The sequence below is a fragment of the Ahaetulla prasina genome, chromosome 1 (assembly GCF_028640845.1).
Source record: "Ahaetulla prasina isolate Xishuangbanna chromosome 1, ASM2864084v1, whole genome shotgun sequence".
Lineage (NCBI taxonomy): Eukaryota > Metazoa > Chordata > Lepidosauria > Squamata > Colubridae > Ahaetulla > Ahaetulla prasina.
Genome location: NC_080539.1, coordinates 5,343,044 through 5,361,349, shown reverse-complemented (window position 1 = coordinate 5,361,349; position 18,306 = coordinate 5,343,044). Strand labels below are relative to the sequence as shown.

Genomic DNA, 18,306 nt, shown 5'->3' with positions numbered 1-18,306 from the left:
TCGCCGACTGATAACGTCACAGACTCAACATGGCCGGAGACACGCCTCCACGCGGACTCAAGTCTTCCGCTACAGAAAATCCCCTCCCCCCCATTGAAAACCACAGCCAATAGGAGCTGTCATTTCTAACCGGAAGTTCCCGTTCTTTCTAGGCGCTCCATATCATTTCTTCTATGGCTGAACTGAACCGTTGTTTTGATTCGAGAAGCTATCCTTGACATCGAAATCTCGCGAGACTAGCGGTAAGTCTCGCATCTTGGACTATTTCCGCCCGTGAACAAGATGGCATCCTTGTTCAGGCATGCGTGGGCTCCTGTGCTCTTAACGCCGTGTTGGATTAGCGTTGTGAGCCGCCGTGGCATTCGCGGCCTAAGGAGGAAACCTGTTCGCGTGCTTCCCTCGGTCGCGGAGGCGCAGGAGAAGCAACGGATCGTCCCGAGCAAAGTTAAGGCCACTCGCATCCCAAAAGCGCCCCCAAAGGAGCGCCGACCGGAACCGGAACCCGAAGAGGCGGAGCTGCGTTACGAGCGGGCCGGACCCACTGAGAAAAGACTGCGGTAAGTCTATACGCGCAAAGCATCCTGGGTGCTGTAGTGCGAGCTGCTTTGGAAAGTAAACGAAGATGGAAGGAAGGAACCACAATTCCCAGCGTCCTTCGGGAGAAAGATGAGAGACGCGGATGACGATCCTCCTGCAACCCTTTCTGGGAATTGTAGTTTTTAGGGGAAATCCAGGCGAAAAAAGCTATATATTTTCTTTCTGCGCTGGAAAATCTGCCGGGAATATTCGTTTTCCTCCCATTTTTTTATTATTTATTTATTTATTTGTCACAACAGTATATATAAGCTTAAGCATGAAATAACTATACGATATATAGAATAGAATAGAATTTTATTGGCCAAGTGTGATTGGACACACAAGGAATTTGTCTTGGTGCATACGCTCTCAGTGCACATAAAAGAAAAGATACGTTCATCAAGATACAACACTTAGAACACTTAATGATAGTCATAGGGTACAAATTTAACACTTAATGACACAACACTTAATGATAGTCATAGGCTACAAATAAGCAATCAGGAAACAATCAATATCAATATAAATCATAAGGATTGCCAGCAACAAGTTACAGTCATACAGTCATAAATGGAAAGAGATTGGTGATGGGAACGATGAGAAGATTAATAGTAGTGCAGATTCAGTAAATAGTCTGACAGTGTTGATGGAATTATTTGTTTAGCAGAGTGATGGCCTTCGGGGAAAAAACTGTTCTTGTGTCTAGTTGTTCTGGTGTGCAGTGCTCTATAGCGTCGTTTTGAGGGTAGGAGTTGAAACAGTTTATGTCCAGGATGCGAGGGGTCTGTAAATATTTTCACGGCCCTCTTTTTGATTCGTGCAGTATACAGGTCCTCAATGGAAGGCAGGTTGGTAGCAATTATTTTTAATAATTATTTATTATAATATTTATTATAAAATATAATTATTTTATAATTAATAATTAAATATAATTATTTATTATAATACTTAATTATAAGCATAAATATAATCATAAGTATGTAATAACTATCTTTTCCCTCCTCCTGCTGTCGTAGCTGACAGTATTGGACTCCAGCTCCTGGTTTCCATCAATGCCCATCACTCCCCACAGGGAGCAACAGCACCAGGGATGTTGGAGTACATTCTTGCTGGCCTGTAACAGGGGGAGTTGTAGTCCGTCTGATCTAAATCAGGGGTCTCCAACCTTGGCAACTTTAAGCCTGGCGGACTTCAACTCCCCAAATTCTGGGAGTTGAAGTCCTCCAGGCTTAAAGTTGCCAAGGTTGGAGACCCCTGATTTAAAGTAATCTGTCTCAGAAAAGCCACCTCCCCCACTTTTTTTCTTTCTTTCTTCGCTTATATGTGAAATATTTTTATGCTTAGGTGTGCAATTGGTGCGCCATGATTTAAACGCATGACCAAAACCACTCCATCCCTAAATAAATCAGGCCAAAACCAGAAAAGATGCTTAAAACTCTGGCTCTGCAGTGGAAATTTTAAACCAGGGGTCTCCAACCTTGGCAACTTGAAGCCTGGCCGACTTCAACTCCCAGAATTCCCCAGCCAGCAAAGTTGAAGTCCACCAGGCTTAAAAGTTGCCAAGGTTGGAGACCCCTGTTTTAGACTCAGTTGGGGTAGTAAGGAGGATTACCTACCTCTACGATAAATAGATGTAGGTAGATAGAGACAGACAGACACACGGTAGAGATGGATAGGTATGGATGGATATGATAGATGATACACGGAGATGATAGATAGCTAGACAGACAGATGATAGATCAATTATGATAGACAGCTATAGATAGATCAATTGTGATAGATATTGACGGATGAATGATAGAAATAGCTAGAGAGCTAGATAGATCATATATGACATAGTGTACATGCATATAGATTAGATAAAAGATTGATAGGTACCCGTATTTTTTGGAGTATAGGATGCACCTTTCTCCTCCACCTCCCCCAGAAGGGAGTGAAAATTTGGATGCGTCTTATACACCGAATGTAGTCCCCCTCATCCACTGGCCCCCACCCTGTGGCCTCTGCCTCCCAGCAATTTACCTCCTTGCAGCAAGCAGCAAGAAGAAACAGCCCATTCCAGCTTCAGCACAGCCTGATTAGCACAAGCAGCTGATTTCCCCCCTCCCAATCATCAGCTGTTTCAGGCTGCAGGGATTGCCGTTGTGTCGTGTCCCCCTCCCCCTCCAACAGCCGGGTCTGGGAAGTCTGGCCACGAAGCCGCTGCAGCTTTGCCAAATTCCTGTCAGAGTTCTCAGGGCAGGCAGGAATCCAAGGTGTGACTTCAGCAAACCAGATGAGACTTTGCTTGATTCAAATTGCTTGACTCAAGCTGGTCTTTTATATAGGCCATGGGGTGTGGCTCCATGACTCAGCACTTATCCAGGCCTGCCCCTCCCTTCCTTTTGCTGACGTCGCCTCTCCATTCTCCGGAAGCGGGGATCCGTCCACTGTGACTTTCCGTCCTCCTGATCTGCTGCCGGCAATTCTCGCACGTGGCTGGCTTCGTGCTCACACGCTGTAAAAGGGAGGTTTGTTTGCTCATTCCTGACATTCTGTCCGGGCATGGTGCTAGGGCTGGGGGCTGGAGGCATGCCAGGCTGTTCCTCTTCATTATCAGACTCTGACTCAGATAGCAGGAGATGGGAGGGGCCCGGCTGAGGAGAGAAGGGTGGGCGAGGCACAACACGTGGCCTATTGCTGCGCAGGCCTCTGCTGCTTGCTGTAAGGAGGTAAATTGCTGGGAGCAGATTTTTTTTTTCTTGTGGTAATCAACCTATGCTGAAAACAAATATGAAAGTAAAGCTGTTTGCTGTTTGCTGCAACGAGGCAAAATTGCTGGGAGGCAGAGCCAGATTTCTTTTTCTTGTTTTCTTCACCAAAAAAGGTAGGTGCGTTTTATAGTCTGGTGTGTCTTATACTCCAAAAAGTATAAGATGGAAAGTAGGTAGGTTGATAGATAGATGGATGGATAGACAGATAGATAGATGACACATGATAGAGATGGATAGATATGGATAGAAAGATATGGATGGATAAATATGATATGATACTGATGTTATAGGTAGATGATAGATATGATAGATGGATATTGATAGAAATAGCTAGAGAGCTAGATAGATGACATACCGTATATATATATACATATAGCTTAGATATAGATAGATGATACATAGGTATATATAAATAGAGATAAGATAGATGATGTAAGGTAGATAGGTAGGTAGATAGATAGAGATCTGATAGATAAATAGGCCTCTGGTGGCTCAGACTGCTAAGACAGTCTGTTATTAACACAGCTGCTTGCAATTACTGCAGGTTCAAGTCCCACCAGGCCCAAGGTTGACTCAGCCTTCCATCCTTTATAAGGTAGGTAAAATGAGGACCCAGATTGTTGGGGGCAATAAGTTGACTTTGTATATAATATACAGATGGATGAAGACTATTGCTTAACGTAGTGTAAGCCGCCCTGAGTCTTCGGAGAAGGGCGGGATATAAATGCAAATAAATAAATAAAAAAGAGATGGATCGAAAGATAGATATGGATGGATCAATATGATAGATGATACAGATATAGGTAGATGATAGATAGATAGATAGATAGATAGATAGATAGATAGATAGATATTGATGGATGGATGATAGAAATAGCTAGAGAGCTAGGTAGATGATAGATGACATACTGTATATATACATATAGATTAGATAAAGATGATAGCTAGATGATACATAAGGTAAATATAAATAGAAGATAGATGATGGTAGGTAGGTAGGTAGGTAGGTAGGTAGATAGATAGATAGATAGATAGATAGATAGATAGATAGATAGATAGATAGATAGATAGATAGATAGATAGTGCACGGTCACTCATGCTCTCGTGACATCTCGGCTGGACTACTGCAATGCTCTCTACATGGGGCTCCCCTTGAGGAGCACCCGGAGACTCCAGGTAGTTCAGAATGCAGCTGCGCGGGTGATAGAGGGAGCCCCTCGTGGCTCCCACATAACACCTCTCCTGCGCAGACTGCACTGGCTACCTGTGGTTTTCCGGGTGCGCTTCAAGGTTTTGGTAATGATCTTCAAAGCGCTCCATGGCATAGGGCCGGGTTACTTACGGGACCGTCTGCTGCCACCGAATGCCTCCCACCGACCCGTGCGCTCTCACAGAGAGGGACTCCTCAGGGTGCCGTCGGCCAGGCAGTGCCGACTGGCGACGCCCAGGGGAAGGGCCTTTTCTGTGGGGGCTCCCACCCTCTGGAACGAGCTTCCCCCAGGACTTCGTCAACTTCCTGACCTTCGGACCTTCCGCCGCGAGCTTAAGACACATCTATTCATTTGCGCAGGACTGGACTAGGGTTTTAAATTTTTAATGACTAAATTTTAGCTTTGGTTTTAAATTGGGTTTTACTATTTATATCTTGATTTTAAATATTTGGCCTTTATAATAAGTTTTTTAGTTGAATGTTTTATTTTGTATATTTCTATGTTTTTATATGGCTGAGTCCTTAGGGAGATAGGGCGGTATAAAAATTCGAATAAATAAATAAATAAATAAATAAAATAGATAGATAGATATTGATGGATGAATGAATGATAGAAATAATTAGAGAGATAGAAAAAAAAGATAGATAGACAGACAGAATTATATAAAATGGGAGAGGTAGATGGATGCATACAAGAAAGAGAGACAGAGGCAGAGATTAGATAGATCGAGGGAGTCAATCCACTTCTGGGTGCGGTTTCTTTCTTTTGCTCTTTTGTTTTCCAGCCTTCCTCTCCAGGGAGACTTTTCACAACTCCCCCACCCACCCACCCACTTTTTCCCCAACAGGAATTTGGTGACCCTTGCTAAGTCCAGGGCGTTTCGCGAGAAGCACGGGAGAATTCTGCTGGAAGGGCGGAGGCTCATTTCGGACGCTCTGGAGGCTGGAGCTGTTCCACAGACGGTCTTCTTTAGCCTAATGGAGAACCTGAAGCGGCTACCGGCGTCCAAACTCAAACGGGCCACCCTCGTCAAAGTGAAATACAACGAGATCAAGACGTGGTCGGATGTCATCACGCCACAGGGCTTGATCGGTAAGTTCCGCTAGGAATCGGAGGGCTTCAGGTTTAGTTGTTACGTGTTGAGGAGATTTTTATCCCGCCTTTATGACTTCGTAAGTAACTTGAAGCAGGGAACCTATCTAATGCTCCTTCCTCCTCCTGTTTTCCTCACCACAACAACCCTGCAAGGTGGGTTGGGGTGAGACAGGAGCTGGCTCAAAGTCACCCAGCTTGCTTTTATGCCTAAGGCAGGACTAGAACTCACCGTCTCCTGATGATTGGCCCAAAGTCACCCAGCCAGCTTTCATGCCTAAGGCAGGACTAAAAGCCACTGTCTCCTGGTTATCGGCCCAGAATTATCCAGCAGGCTTTCATGCCTAAGGCAGGACTAGAACTCACAATCTCCTGGTGATTGGCCCAAAGTCACCCAGCCTGCTTTCATGTTTAAGGCAGGACTAGAACTCACAGTTTCCTGGTTATTGGCCCAGAATTATCCAGCAGGCTTTCATGCCTAAGGCAGGACTAGAACTCACAGTCTCCTGGTGATTGGCCGAAAGTCACCCAGCCAGCTTTCATGCCTAAGGCAGGACTGGAACTTACCATCTCACAGTGATTGGCCCAAAGTCACCCAGTTACCTTTCATGCATCAGGCAGGACTAGAACTCACAGTCTCCTAGTGATTGACTCAAAGCCACCAACTGGCTTTCGTGCCTGAGGCGGGACTAGAATTCAGTCTACCAATGATTGGCTCGTAGTCACCCAGCCAGCTTTCGCGCCTAAAATGACACTAGAATTCACAAGTCTCCTAGTGATTGATCCAAAGTCACCCAACCGAATTTCGTGCCTAAGGCGGGACTAGAACACACTGTAACCGGGCGATTGGTCCAAAGTCACCCAACCAGCTTTCGTACCTAAGGCAGGACTAGAACTCATCTTCTCCTGGTTTCAAAGCCAGCTCCTTTAACCACTCCACCAAACTAACGCAGAGAGTAGTTGGTCCCGGCCTTAGCATCCGGGCTGAGTAGGATCTCACGGGAACCACCTCTGAGAAAAGCTTTTGGTCCTTTTCTTGGTGTTTTCCTTTGTTGAGCAATCTCTCTGCTTTTTTTGAAAGCAGTGCATATAAATCACTCCACAGCTGGCTGCTTTCCAGCAGTTAAAACTTTGGAACAAACGCTTGGGAAAAAAATCTCATAAAAAAAAATTATTGCAGATGCTTCTCACCTTCTCACGTCTCTCCGTTGTGCGTTGGCGTCCAAGGAGGTTATCCACGGGGCCCCTGGCAAAGCGCCGGTCAAAATCTGTTTTTGGGATTTTCCTAACCGTGAGATTTTGTTTGCAGGATGACAAAAGCTCAGCTTGGGAGGGCGGGATCCCGTACCTGACGCCGAAAAAGCGGTTTGTGGTTTTTCGAGAAGGGACCTGCCCTTGTTTTAGCTCTTGCTTTGGGAGGTTGCGAAAAAAGACATTTCTGAACGGTTGCGAGTGAGAGAGAGAAAGGAAAAGAACTTAAGCCGTTTTTGATCCGTCCTTTCGCCTTTGCCAGCTGAGGCCGTGGGTGGAAAAGACGCAGCAGCCTCTGCGTTGGGCTCAGGGTTCAAGCCATGAATGTTGAAATCCCTCCCCCAGCGACAACTTTGAAATGTTGCCTGGGTGACAACCGATTTGTGAGTTGGTTGGCTGAAATAAATGTCGTGGTAGCTCAGGCTGTAAGAAGCCTGTTATTAAAACACAGCAGCCTGCAATTATTGCAGGTTCAAGCCCGGCCCAAGGTTGACTCAGCCTTCCATCCTTTATAAGGTAGGTAAAATGAGGACCCAGATTGTTGGGGGGGCAATAAGTTGACTTTGTAAATATATAAATAGAATGAGACTATTGCCTTATACACTGTAAGCCGCCCTGAGTCTTCGGAGAAGGGCGGGATATAAATGTAAATAAAAAAAAATGTGTTTCATTTACTTAAAATGGCACAGAAAAAAAAGTGACTTAGGACCGTTTTTTTTTAAATATATATTTTTTAATTTTTAAAATATACATTTAATATCCAATCACACTTGGCCAATAAAAAATTCTATTCTATTCTATTCTATTCTATTCTATTCTATTCTATTCTATTCTATTCTATTCTATTCTATTCTACATCAATGAACAGTGAGGCATCTGGGTATAATTTCTTTGAATACAAGTAGCAGTGATAGTATTAATATTATTTGTTATTTAAATCATACTTATATCACTGTAATGTTATTATACATATTTATGTTAAAATGTAAGGGGAAGGGAAAGGTTCCCCTCGCACAAACGTGCTAGTCGTTCCCAACTCTAGGGGGCGATGCTCATCTCCGTTTCAAAGCCGAAGAGCCAGCGCTGTCCGAAGACGTCTCCGTGGTCATGTGGCCGACGTGACTCAACGCCAAAGGCGCACGGAACGCTGTTACCTTCCCACCAAAGATGGTCCCTATTTTTCTACTTGCATTTTTTACCTGCTTTCGAACTGCTAGGTTGGCAGAAGCTGGGACAAGTAATGGGAGCTCACCCCGTTACGCGGCACTAGGGATTCGAACCACTGAACTGCCGACCTTTTGATTGACAAGCTCAGCTTAGCTGACAAGCTTAGCCACTGAACTACCACCTCCCTGTATGTTAAAATATAGGCCTTCATTATTTAATTGTTCAACATTTTAATCCCCCATTCTAATAACAATAGCAATATCATTAAGACATACATAGTGTCACCATCTTTCACCATCTAATGTTTATATTTGGCTATTGCTTTGAATATATAAAAATATATACAATTTTTCACGCTTATGGTTGTCTGATCAAAATTGAGATGCTTGGCAAGTGGCACGTACAGGCAGTCCTCGACTTACGACCACAACTGAGCCCAAAATTCCCATTGTTTAATTGAGGCATTTGTTAAGTGAGTTTCGCCCTGTTTTACGACCTTTCTTGCCACAGTTGTTAAGCGAATCACTGCACTTGATAAGTGAGGAACCCGGCTGCTAAGGAGCTCTGACTTCCCCACTGACCCATTTTACGACCTTTCTTGCCACCGTTGTTAAGTGAATCACTGCAGTTGTAAAGTGAGGAACAGGGTTGTTAAAGTATCAGAAGGTCACAAAAAAAGGTGGTCACGTGACTCTGGGACACAGCGACGGTCATAAGCGCCAAGCGTCTTGAATTTTGATCCCATAATCACAGAGATGCTGGAGAAGTTGAAAAACGGTCGTCGGTCCCATTTTTCAGTGCCGTTGTAACTTTGAACAACGGTCACTAAACGAACTGTTGCGAGGCGAGCGCTACCTATATTTAAGATGGTTGCAGCCTCCCGGCGTCATGTAATCTCCATTTGTGACCTTTTGAAACGAAAGCATGGTTTGTTTAATAACTGCAGTGATTCGCTTAACAACCATGGCAAAAAAAATATAAATAAATAGGGAATAAACTGGGGCAAAAGCTCGCCTAACAGCTGCTATGCTGCTTAACAACAGAAATTTTGGCCTTAATTATGGCTGTAAATGTGGGGGGAACCACCTGTGTTTTATTCTGTTCATTTGTATCAGCCGTGTGCAGCAGCTGCCAAAAAAGCCAACACAGTTCTGGGCTGCATAAACAGAGGGATAGAATCAAGATCACGTGAAGTGTTAATACCACTTTATAATGCCTTGGTAAGGCCACACTTGGAATATTGCATCCAGTTTTGGTTGCCACGACGTAAAAAAGATGCTGAGACTCTAGAAAGAGTGCAGAGAAGAGCAGCAAAGATGATTAGGGGACTGGAGGCTAAAACATATGAAGAACGGTTGCAGGAACTGGGTATATCTAGTTTAATGAAAAGAAGGACTAAGGGAGACATGATAGCTGTGTTCCAATATCTCAGGGGTTGCCACAAAGAAGAGGGAGTCAAACTATTCTCCAAAGCACCTGAGGGTAGAACAAGAAGCAATGGGTGGAAACTGATCAAGGAGAGAAGCAACTTAGAACTAAGGAGAAATTTCCTTACAGTCAGAACTTCGTCAACTTCCTGACCTCCGGACCTTCCGCCGCGAGCTGAAGACGTATTTATTCTTCCGCGCAGGACTGGCATAGAATTAGTATTAGTATTTGTAATTTTAAATGGGGTTTTATGGTTTTATGTATTTTAATTTAGGGGCCAAATTTAACAAGTTTTTTAGCATCGTTTTTATTTGTTTTGTACCCATTGATTGTTGATTTTATCTGGCTGTGCACTGCCCTGAGTCCTTCGGGAGAAGGGCGGTATAAAAATTAAATAATAATAATAATAATTATTATTATTATTATTATTATTATTATTATTATTATTATTATTATTATTAATAATAATAATAATAATAATAATAATAATAATAATAATAATAATAAGTGGAACAACTTGCCTGCAGAAGTTGTAAATGCTCCAACACTGGAAATTTTTAAGAAAACGTTGGATAACCATTTGTCTGAAATGGTGTAGGGTTTCCTGCCTGGGCAGGGGGTTGGACTAGAAGACCTCCAAGGTCCCTTCCAACTCTGTTATTATGTTATGTTATATATCCCGCCTTTAGGTCAAGGCAGCGAGCGTATCTAAGATACCTTCCCTCCTCCTATTTTCCTCACAACAACAGTCCTGTCAGGTGGGAAGATCTATGGCAGTGATGGCGAAGCTGTTTTTCCTCGGGTGCCAAAAGGACGTGCGACACCCATAATGCAATGCCCTCCCCCCGCAGGCCCCGCCCCTGTGCATGCGCGCATGACCCCCGTTTTGGCGCGGGATCGGCGTTACACTAATGTAATCCTCGCCTTAACGGCCACAAGCGAGCCCAAAATTTCTGTCACCAAGTAAGACATCTTTATTAAGTCAGCTTTGCCCCTTTTTATGACCCAGAGCTGCCCCTTCCTTGCCACGGTCGTTAAGCGAATCACTGGTCGAATGAGTAACCCGGTGGTTAAGTGGCTTTGACTTTGCTTGTCGCAAAAGGGGATCGCGTGATCCCCCCCCCCAGGCCGCTGCAACCGTCATAAAGAGGAACCAGGTGCCTAATTTGGATCCCGTGGCCGCGGGGGTGCCGAAACGGTCGTAAGTGTGAAAAACGGTCCTAAGTCATTTTTTCCAGCGTCTTTGTCACTTGGGACGATCACTAAATGAACTGTTGTAAGTCAAGGGCTACCTGTATCGCTATACATAGACTTCCCTACTTCTTTTTTTCTCCCATAACAACAGCCTTGCAAGGTAAGCTGGGCTGAGAGAGGGTCATTGAGCATCTGCAACTGGGGGTAGACCAAGGCCTGTTTCTCTCCCCCCACCCCGGTGTTCTGTCCCCCTCGCCTCACTTCGAGCGATGACTTAATTAGCCAGCAACTATCAGCTCTGGCAACAAACTAGCAAGCGTCTGCCAAGTGTCTCTGTTATCTCCCTCGACGCGGATGAGTCACCCAGGAACAAACTTCAGCTCTTAGTTAATCAGTTAATTTGCCTGCTGCGAAGAGGCACAGCGGCTCTTGCTGCTTTTATATCATGTGGGGTGTGGCTCGATGATTCAGCACTTCCTAGGCCTGCCCCACCCTTGCTTCTGTTGTTCCCTCCTCTCCTGCCTACGAAACCTAGGGTCCAGCCAGGCCTGATTGCCATCAGCTGGCTCTGGAGGCGTGGCCTGGGGGGAAAGAGTTAGGGGATGGAGGCCTCATTATCTCCTCCACCTGGCCTGCCTCTGGCTCCTGGAGCTGAGCCAGGGAAGTCGGTGCTCCCGAGGTAAGTCCTGACGGCCCTTCCCCCTCACTTTCCGAGTCACTTTCTGGCAGGAGGCCCGGCTCAGGGGGCGCAGACACAACACCCAGATTTTCTCTTCCCCTCCCAGCCAATCACCTCCTGCCTCTCTTGGTTTCTCGCAGGCATTTTCGCCATGCCCCATCACGCCAAAATGACCTACCCCGCAATCCCGCAGGAACACGCTCTGCCCCTCACCCTGATCTGCGACAACATTCGGGACCCTGGAAATCTGGGCACCATCCTGAGGTCGGCGGCGGGAGCCGGCTGCTGCAGCGTGTTGCTCGTAAAAGGTGAGGAGGGGGCCTCCGGGCATTGGGTGGGGAAGAGGTGGGCTGGATTCGATCTCGGTTCTTCCTCTACGGGATGGGAAGGGAGAAATGGGCAGAATCGGTGGTGGGAGGGGGTGTTGGATGACTTCTGGCAGAAGTCAGGACCCTGCTTGGTAATTTTCAGGGGAGGGGGCTCCAGCTGTTTCCCCAGCAAAGGAGGGTTTTGTGAGCTGAGCCCGAGTGCGTATATCCTGGGTTGTAAGGCTTTCATATAGTCTCAGTTTGAGACGGGTCGAAAGGAAGGTTTACTTCCGTACCCCAGCATACATGCTTTAAGATGGGTGGACTGCAACTCCCAGAATCCCCCAGCTGGGATGCCTTTAAGATGGGTGGGCTTCAACTCCCAGAATCCCCCAGCCAGCCTGCTTTAAGATGGGTGGACTTCCACTCCCAGAATCCCCCAGCCAGCATGCTTTAAGATGGGTGGACTTCCACTCCCAGAATTCCCCAGCCAGCATTCTTTAAGATGGGTGGACTTCCACTCCCAGAATTCCCCAGCCAGCATTCTTTAAGATGGGTGGACTTCCACTCCCAGAATTCCCCAGCCAGCATTCTTTAAGATGGGTGGACTTTCACTCCCAGAATTCCCCAGCCAGCTTGCTTTAAGAGGGGAGGTCTTCCACTCCCAGAATTCCCCAGCCAGCATGCTTTAAGATGGGTGGACTTCCACTCCCAGAATTCCCCAGCCAGCATGCTTTAAGAGGGGTGGACTTCCACTCCCAGAATTCCCCAGCCAGCTTGCTTTAAGAGGGGAGGTCTTCCACTCCCAGAATTCCCCAGCCAGCTTGCTTTAAGAGGGGAGGTCTTCCACTCCCAGAATTCCCCAGCCAGCATGCTTTAAGAGGGGAGGGCTTCCACTCTCAGAATCCCTCAGCTGGGATGCCTTTAAGATGGGTGGGCTTCAACTCCCAGAATCCCCCAGCCAGCATTCTTTAAGATGGGTGGACTGCAACTCCCAGAATCCCCCAGCTGGGATGCCTTTAAGATGGGTGGACTGCAACTCCCAGAATCCCCCAGCCAGAATGCTTTAAGAGGGTTGTGGAATTCTGGGAGTTGAAGTCTTACCGTTGCCCAGATGGAGAAGCCTTGCTGCCAGCCCAGCCTTCCTCTCCTCCTTTCCGCAGGCTGCGTCGATGCCTGGGAGCCCAAAGTCCTCCGGGCAGGGATGGGAGCCCATTTCCGGATCCCCATCGTTTCCAACCTGGAGTGGGACCTTGTGCCCAATTACCTGCCCACCGAAAGCTGCGTCCACGTGGCCGAGAGCTGCCACGAGAGACCCCCAGAAGAGGCCGAAGGGGCTTCGCCAACACAGGCTGGTCACCGGAGCCCCAAATCCTCGAACCGGACGTCCCGCCAGACCCCCTCAAAGGGAAGCCAGGAGATGGAGGAGGAGGAGGAAAAACCAACCTGGCTGGAAGTCCAGCCTTATTACAATCCGTGGATGGATGCCTCTGTGGCGGTCGTGGTGGGCGGGGAGACCCACGGGGTGAGCCCCGAAGCCAGGCGGCTGGCGCAGAGGAGCGGCGGGAAGCAGCTGACCATCCCCGTGGTGCCCGGCGTGGAGAGTTTGAATTCTGCCATGGCTGCCAGTGTCCTTCTGTTCGAGGCCAAGAGACAGTTGTTGGTCAAGGAAGGCGGCGCTCCCAGACTCCTGTTAAAACAATGAGGACTAGAATCCTCGAATCTACACACACACACACACACACACACACACACACACGTCTCCTTCCCCTCTGACTAAACAGGACAATTTTTGGGCAGCCCTGCGAAGGGAGAGTTGGTGGAGGAGGTTGCAAAAGGGACTGTGCCGTTGTGGGTCAGGATTTGCACACTTTCTTGCCAAATTCAAGAAGAGATCGGGCGAGGTTTCCTCATGCAGCTAGCCCTCAACGACCGTCGTTGGCTCGCAATTTTCGTTCTAAGTCACCGCGGGCGTTATGCATCCATTGAAACGTGCTGCAGCTTCACGGAAGCTTCGAATTTTCAATAAAATGTTTTGAATCGGGTTCTTCCTATTTTTTGGGGGGCCATCGACCAACGCCCCTGGCCTCCGACAATGTAATAAAACACTTGTGGTGCCCTGCCCTCTGGATTGATTTCTTTCTGTGATTAAAAGGCGTGCAGAAATTTAGCACGTTGGGAGAAATTCGAATCTCCTTGAGGAGTTCACGGTACTCATTTCAGAATAACCGAGTTAGAAGGGATCTTGGAGGTCTTCTAGTCCAACCCCCTGCTCAGGCAGGAGACCCTATCCCTGAGATGGCGAAACTATGGCACGCGTGCCCGAAGCGGCATGCGGAGCCATGTTGCCTAGCATGCCAGTCATCGCCCCAGTCCAGCTCCACTGCGTATGTGTGCGTGTATTGTGACTCCAGCCCCCGAACCTGGCCCCATGCCCGAAAGTGACTTGGAGAGTGAGGAGGAAGGGCCGGTAAGGCTTACCTCGGGAGCACCGATTCCTTTGGCCCGGCTCCAGGAGCCAGAACCAGACCAGTCGGAGGACGTAATGAGGCCAACATCCCCTGATTCCTCCCTTCCCCAGGCTACGCCTTCAAACCCAGCTGATAATAATAATAATCAAGCTTGGCTTGACCCGCACTTCAGAAGATTAGAGAGACGGCATCATCAAAAGGAAGGGTGGGGCAGGAGCCCCACCCCACAGGATATATAAGGAGTTTTGGGACGGCTCTCACTCCACGGGAAGCCAAAGTTTAGCTGAACCGTTTCAAAAAGAGCTGAAAGTCTTGCTACGTGAGTCATTTGTTTGAACTTTGGCAGGCAGCTGCGATTTCTCTGCCAGGACTGATAAGAGCCGTGAATCCACTGGCTGAAGGCCAGCTCGTGGGTCCGAAGTGGGGAAGGAGACAGAACAGCGTGCGTCCTGCCAGCCAGCTGGTCTTCAGCTCTCTGCCGTGCCTGTGCAGGGGGGAGAGCATGCGGGTTGTGTTTTTTTGCATTTGGGGGTTTGCGCACATGTGACACAACCCACCCCCCATGCTCCGTTTTGGGCCTGGAAGGCCTGCGCCAATCTGGAAGCCAAAACAGTGCACAAATGGACATGTACAAATGCACAGGGAATGCGTGCAAATGCGTGGGGGCGGGGTGCATGCGCAGTGGGGGTGTGCTTGCATTACATTTTGGGGAGTCCGTGCACATACATTTGCATGCACATGTGCCAACTTTGGGCGCTTGGCACCAAAAAGCTTAACCATCGCTGCCTTATCCCATTCCATGCAAATGGTTGTCCAATCTCTTCTTGAAAACCTCCAGCGCACCCACGACTTCTGGAGGCAAGTCGTTCCCTGGATGCTTCAACTTAGGACCACAATCGAGCCCAGCATTTCTGTTGCTAAGTGAGACATGAAGTGAAATTTTGCCCCCGTTTTACGACCGTTCTGGCCACAATTCTTAAGGGAATCACTGCGGTGAAGTTACGAACGCGGTTGGCTAAGTGAATCTGTCTTCCCCGTTAGCTTTGCTTGTCAGAAGGTCGCAAAAGGGGATCAAATGACCCGGGCACATAAACATGAATCGGTTGCTGAGGGTCCTGACTTTTGATCACGTGAACCTGGGATGCTGCAATGGTCGTAAGTGTGAAAAACGGTCATAAGTCACTTTTTTTCAGTGCTGTTATAACTAAATGGTCACTGAATAAACTGTTGTAAGTCAAGAACTACCTGCAATTGTCCTCACTGTCAGGAAATTTCTCCTTAGTTCTAAGTTGCTTCTCTCCTTGATTGGTTTCCATCCATTGCTTCTTGTCCTGCCTTCAGGTGCTTTGGCGAATAGCTTGACTCCCTCTTCTTTGGGGCAGCCCCTGAGATATTGGAACACTGCTATCATGTCTCCCCTAGTCCTTCTTTCCATTAAACTAGACATACCCAATTCCTGCAACCGTTCTTCATATGTTTTATCCTCCAGTCCCCTAATCATCTTTGTTGCTCTTCTCTGCACTCTTTCTAGAGTCTCAGCATCTTTTCTTATCAGAATGACAAGAGCTGGAAGGGACTCTGGAGGTCAACTAGTCCAACCCCCTCCTCGAGCAGGAGACCCTATACCCATGATAGAATAGAATAGAATAGAATAGAATAGAATAGAATAGAATACAATTTTATTGGCCAAGTGTGATTCGACACACAAGGAGTTTGTCTTGGTGCAGATGCTCTCAGTGTACATAAAAGAAAAGGTATGTTCAGAATAGAATAGAATAGAATAGTGTAGAATAGAATAGAATAGAATAGAATAGAATAGAATAGAATAGAATAGAATAGAATAGAATAGAATTTTATTGGCCAAGTGAGATTGGACACACAAGGAATTTGTCTTGGTGCATATGCTCTCAGTGTACATAAAAGAAAAGATACCTTCATCAAGGTACAACATTTACAACACAATTGATGGTCAGTATATCAATATAAATCATCAGGATTGCCAGCAACAAGTTATAGTCATACAGTCATAAGTGGAAAGAGATGGGTAATGGGAACTATGAGACGATTAATAGTAGTGCAGATTTAGTAGTTTGACAGTGTTGAGAGAATTATTTGTTTAGCAGAGTGATGGCTTTCAGGGAAAAACTGTCCTTGTGTCTAGTTGTTCTGGTGTGCAGTGCTCTATAGCGTCGTTTTGAGGATAGGAGTTGAAACAATTTATGTCCAGGATGCGAGGGGTCTGTAAATATTTTCACGGCCCTCTTCTTGATTCGTGCAGTATACAGGTCCTCAATGGAAGGCAGGTTGGTAGCAATTATTTTTTCTGCACTTCTAATTATCCTCTGAAGTCTGTGTTTTTCTTGTTGGGTCCAACCATCTAACCCCCTCCTCGAGCAGGAGACCCTATACCCATGATGGCGAACCTATGGCATGTGTGCTAGAAGTAGCACGCACAACCATTTTTCTGGGCACGCAAGCCATCACCAAACTCACCTGAAGCTGTGCATGCGCCCAGGCTTGTATTCAGGCCTCTGGTGCGCATGTGCGCAATTCAGCTGGTTTTTGGAGCTCTCCTGCGCCTGTGCACATGTTTGTGCGTGCACACGAGATGACTGGTGCGCAGCGCATGCATGCGCAGACAGCATTCGTGCGAGTGCATTGCAATGCACGAAAACCATGCGCATGTGCAGATGTTGAGATTGCACACACTGGGGCATATGCGCGAAAACTGCCCATGTGCAGGTTGTGTGGTTGCATGCACAATGTATGGTGGGGGCAAGCACAAAAGCTGTGTGCACGCAATGATGGTGCGTTTGTGCGCACAGATCATGGGGAGAAGCCGCGCATTTGCGCACGGAACCCACAGCGCACGAAGCGCCTTCCTGTTTGGCACTCGGTAAGTAAAAGATTCGCCACCACTGTCCTATACCTTTTCAGACAAAATCAGATTGGCTGTCCAATCTCTTGTTAAAACCTTCCAGTATTGGAGCATTTACAACTTCTGGTGGCAAGCGGTTCCACTGGTTAGTTGTCCTCACCGTCAGGAATTTTTTCCTTAATTCCAGGTTGCTTCTCTTCCTTGACGTGTTTCCATCCATCGCTTCTTGTCCTACCTTCAGGTGCTTTGGAAAATAGTTTGACTCCCTCTTCTTTGGGGCAGCCCCAAAGCCTCAAATATTGGAACACTATTGTGTCACTCCTGCGTCCTTCTTTTCATTAAACTAAATTTCAGAAGTTGGCAGCTGAGGAATGTTTTTTTCTTTCTCACCGGTTCGTATTTTTCCCAGATTCCTTTTTTTTTCCTTTTCCTTTTTTCCTTTTTTCCAAAATTTTATTTTTATTACACTTTTTTTTCATAACAATTGTATATATTCGACAGAGCTGTGACATTATTGTATATTTCGGATCTACCTTCCATATAATTTCACCTTTCCATATACATTTTTTTTTTTACATTTATATCCCGCCCTTCTCCGAAGACTCAGGGCGACTTACGTTGTGTAAGGCAATAGTCTCATCCTATTTGTATATTTATATACAAAGTCAACTTATTGCCCCCCCAACAATCTGGGTCCTCATTGTCATTTTACCAGTATATTCAGACCTACCTAGTGGCGATCAGGGCGGCGAAACATAACTATTTCTCCGCACTCATCGCATCGGCAGATAATCGCCCAGCCACCCTGTTTAGGGTGACCCGCTCCCTGCTCACGCAGGAGGCTCGGGAGGACCCCTTACAGGGACGCGCTGAGAATTTTGTTCAGTATCTGTCTGATAAAATCGCTCAGATTCGGGACGGCTTGGACACTGGATAGATTCAGGTGGGATGGCGGAGACAAGTCTTGAGAATGTTATCTGGGCTGAGTTCGATCCTGTGACTCCTGAGGACATGGACAGGTTGTTGGGTAGGTTGAACTCCACCACATGTTTATTGGACCCGTGTCCCTCCTGGATGGTGCTGGCCACTCGGGAGGTTACACGAGGCTGGCTCCAGGAAGTTACCAACGCTTCTTTGTTGGAGGTGTCTTCCCGCCGCTTTGAAAGAGGCGGTGGTGAGGCCCTCCTCAAGAAGCCCTCCCTTGACCCAGCTGTATTAGTGAACTATCGTCCAGTCTCCAACCTTCGCTTTCTGGCGAAGGTTGTTGAGAGTGTGGTGGCATATCAGCTTCCTCAATA

The 18,306-nt window shown here is 46.9% G+C and overlaps 1 protein-coding gene across 1 annotated transcript; it reads left to right on the top strand.

Annotated features, from left to right (window-relative positions):
• Positions 1 to 128: 128 nt before the first annotated feature.
• On the top strand, positions 129 to 13,794 carry MRM3 (mitochondrial rRNA methyltransferase 3). The gene is made up of 4 exons (XM_058164053.1): positions 129 to 557; positions 5,388 to 5,632; positions 11,492 to 11,659; positions 12,823 to 13,794. The coding sequence occupies exons 1-4, from the start codon at positions 283 to 285 to the stop codon at positions 13,362 to 13,364; spliced, it is 1,230 nt and encodes a 409-aa protein (XP_058020036.1). The 5' UTR covers positions 129 to 282; the 3' UTR covers positions 13,365 to 13,794.
• The last annotated feature ends 4,512 nt before the right edge of the window (positions 13,795 to 18,306 follow it).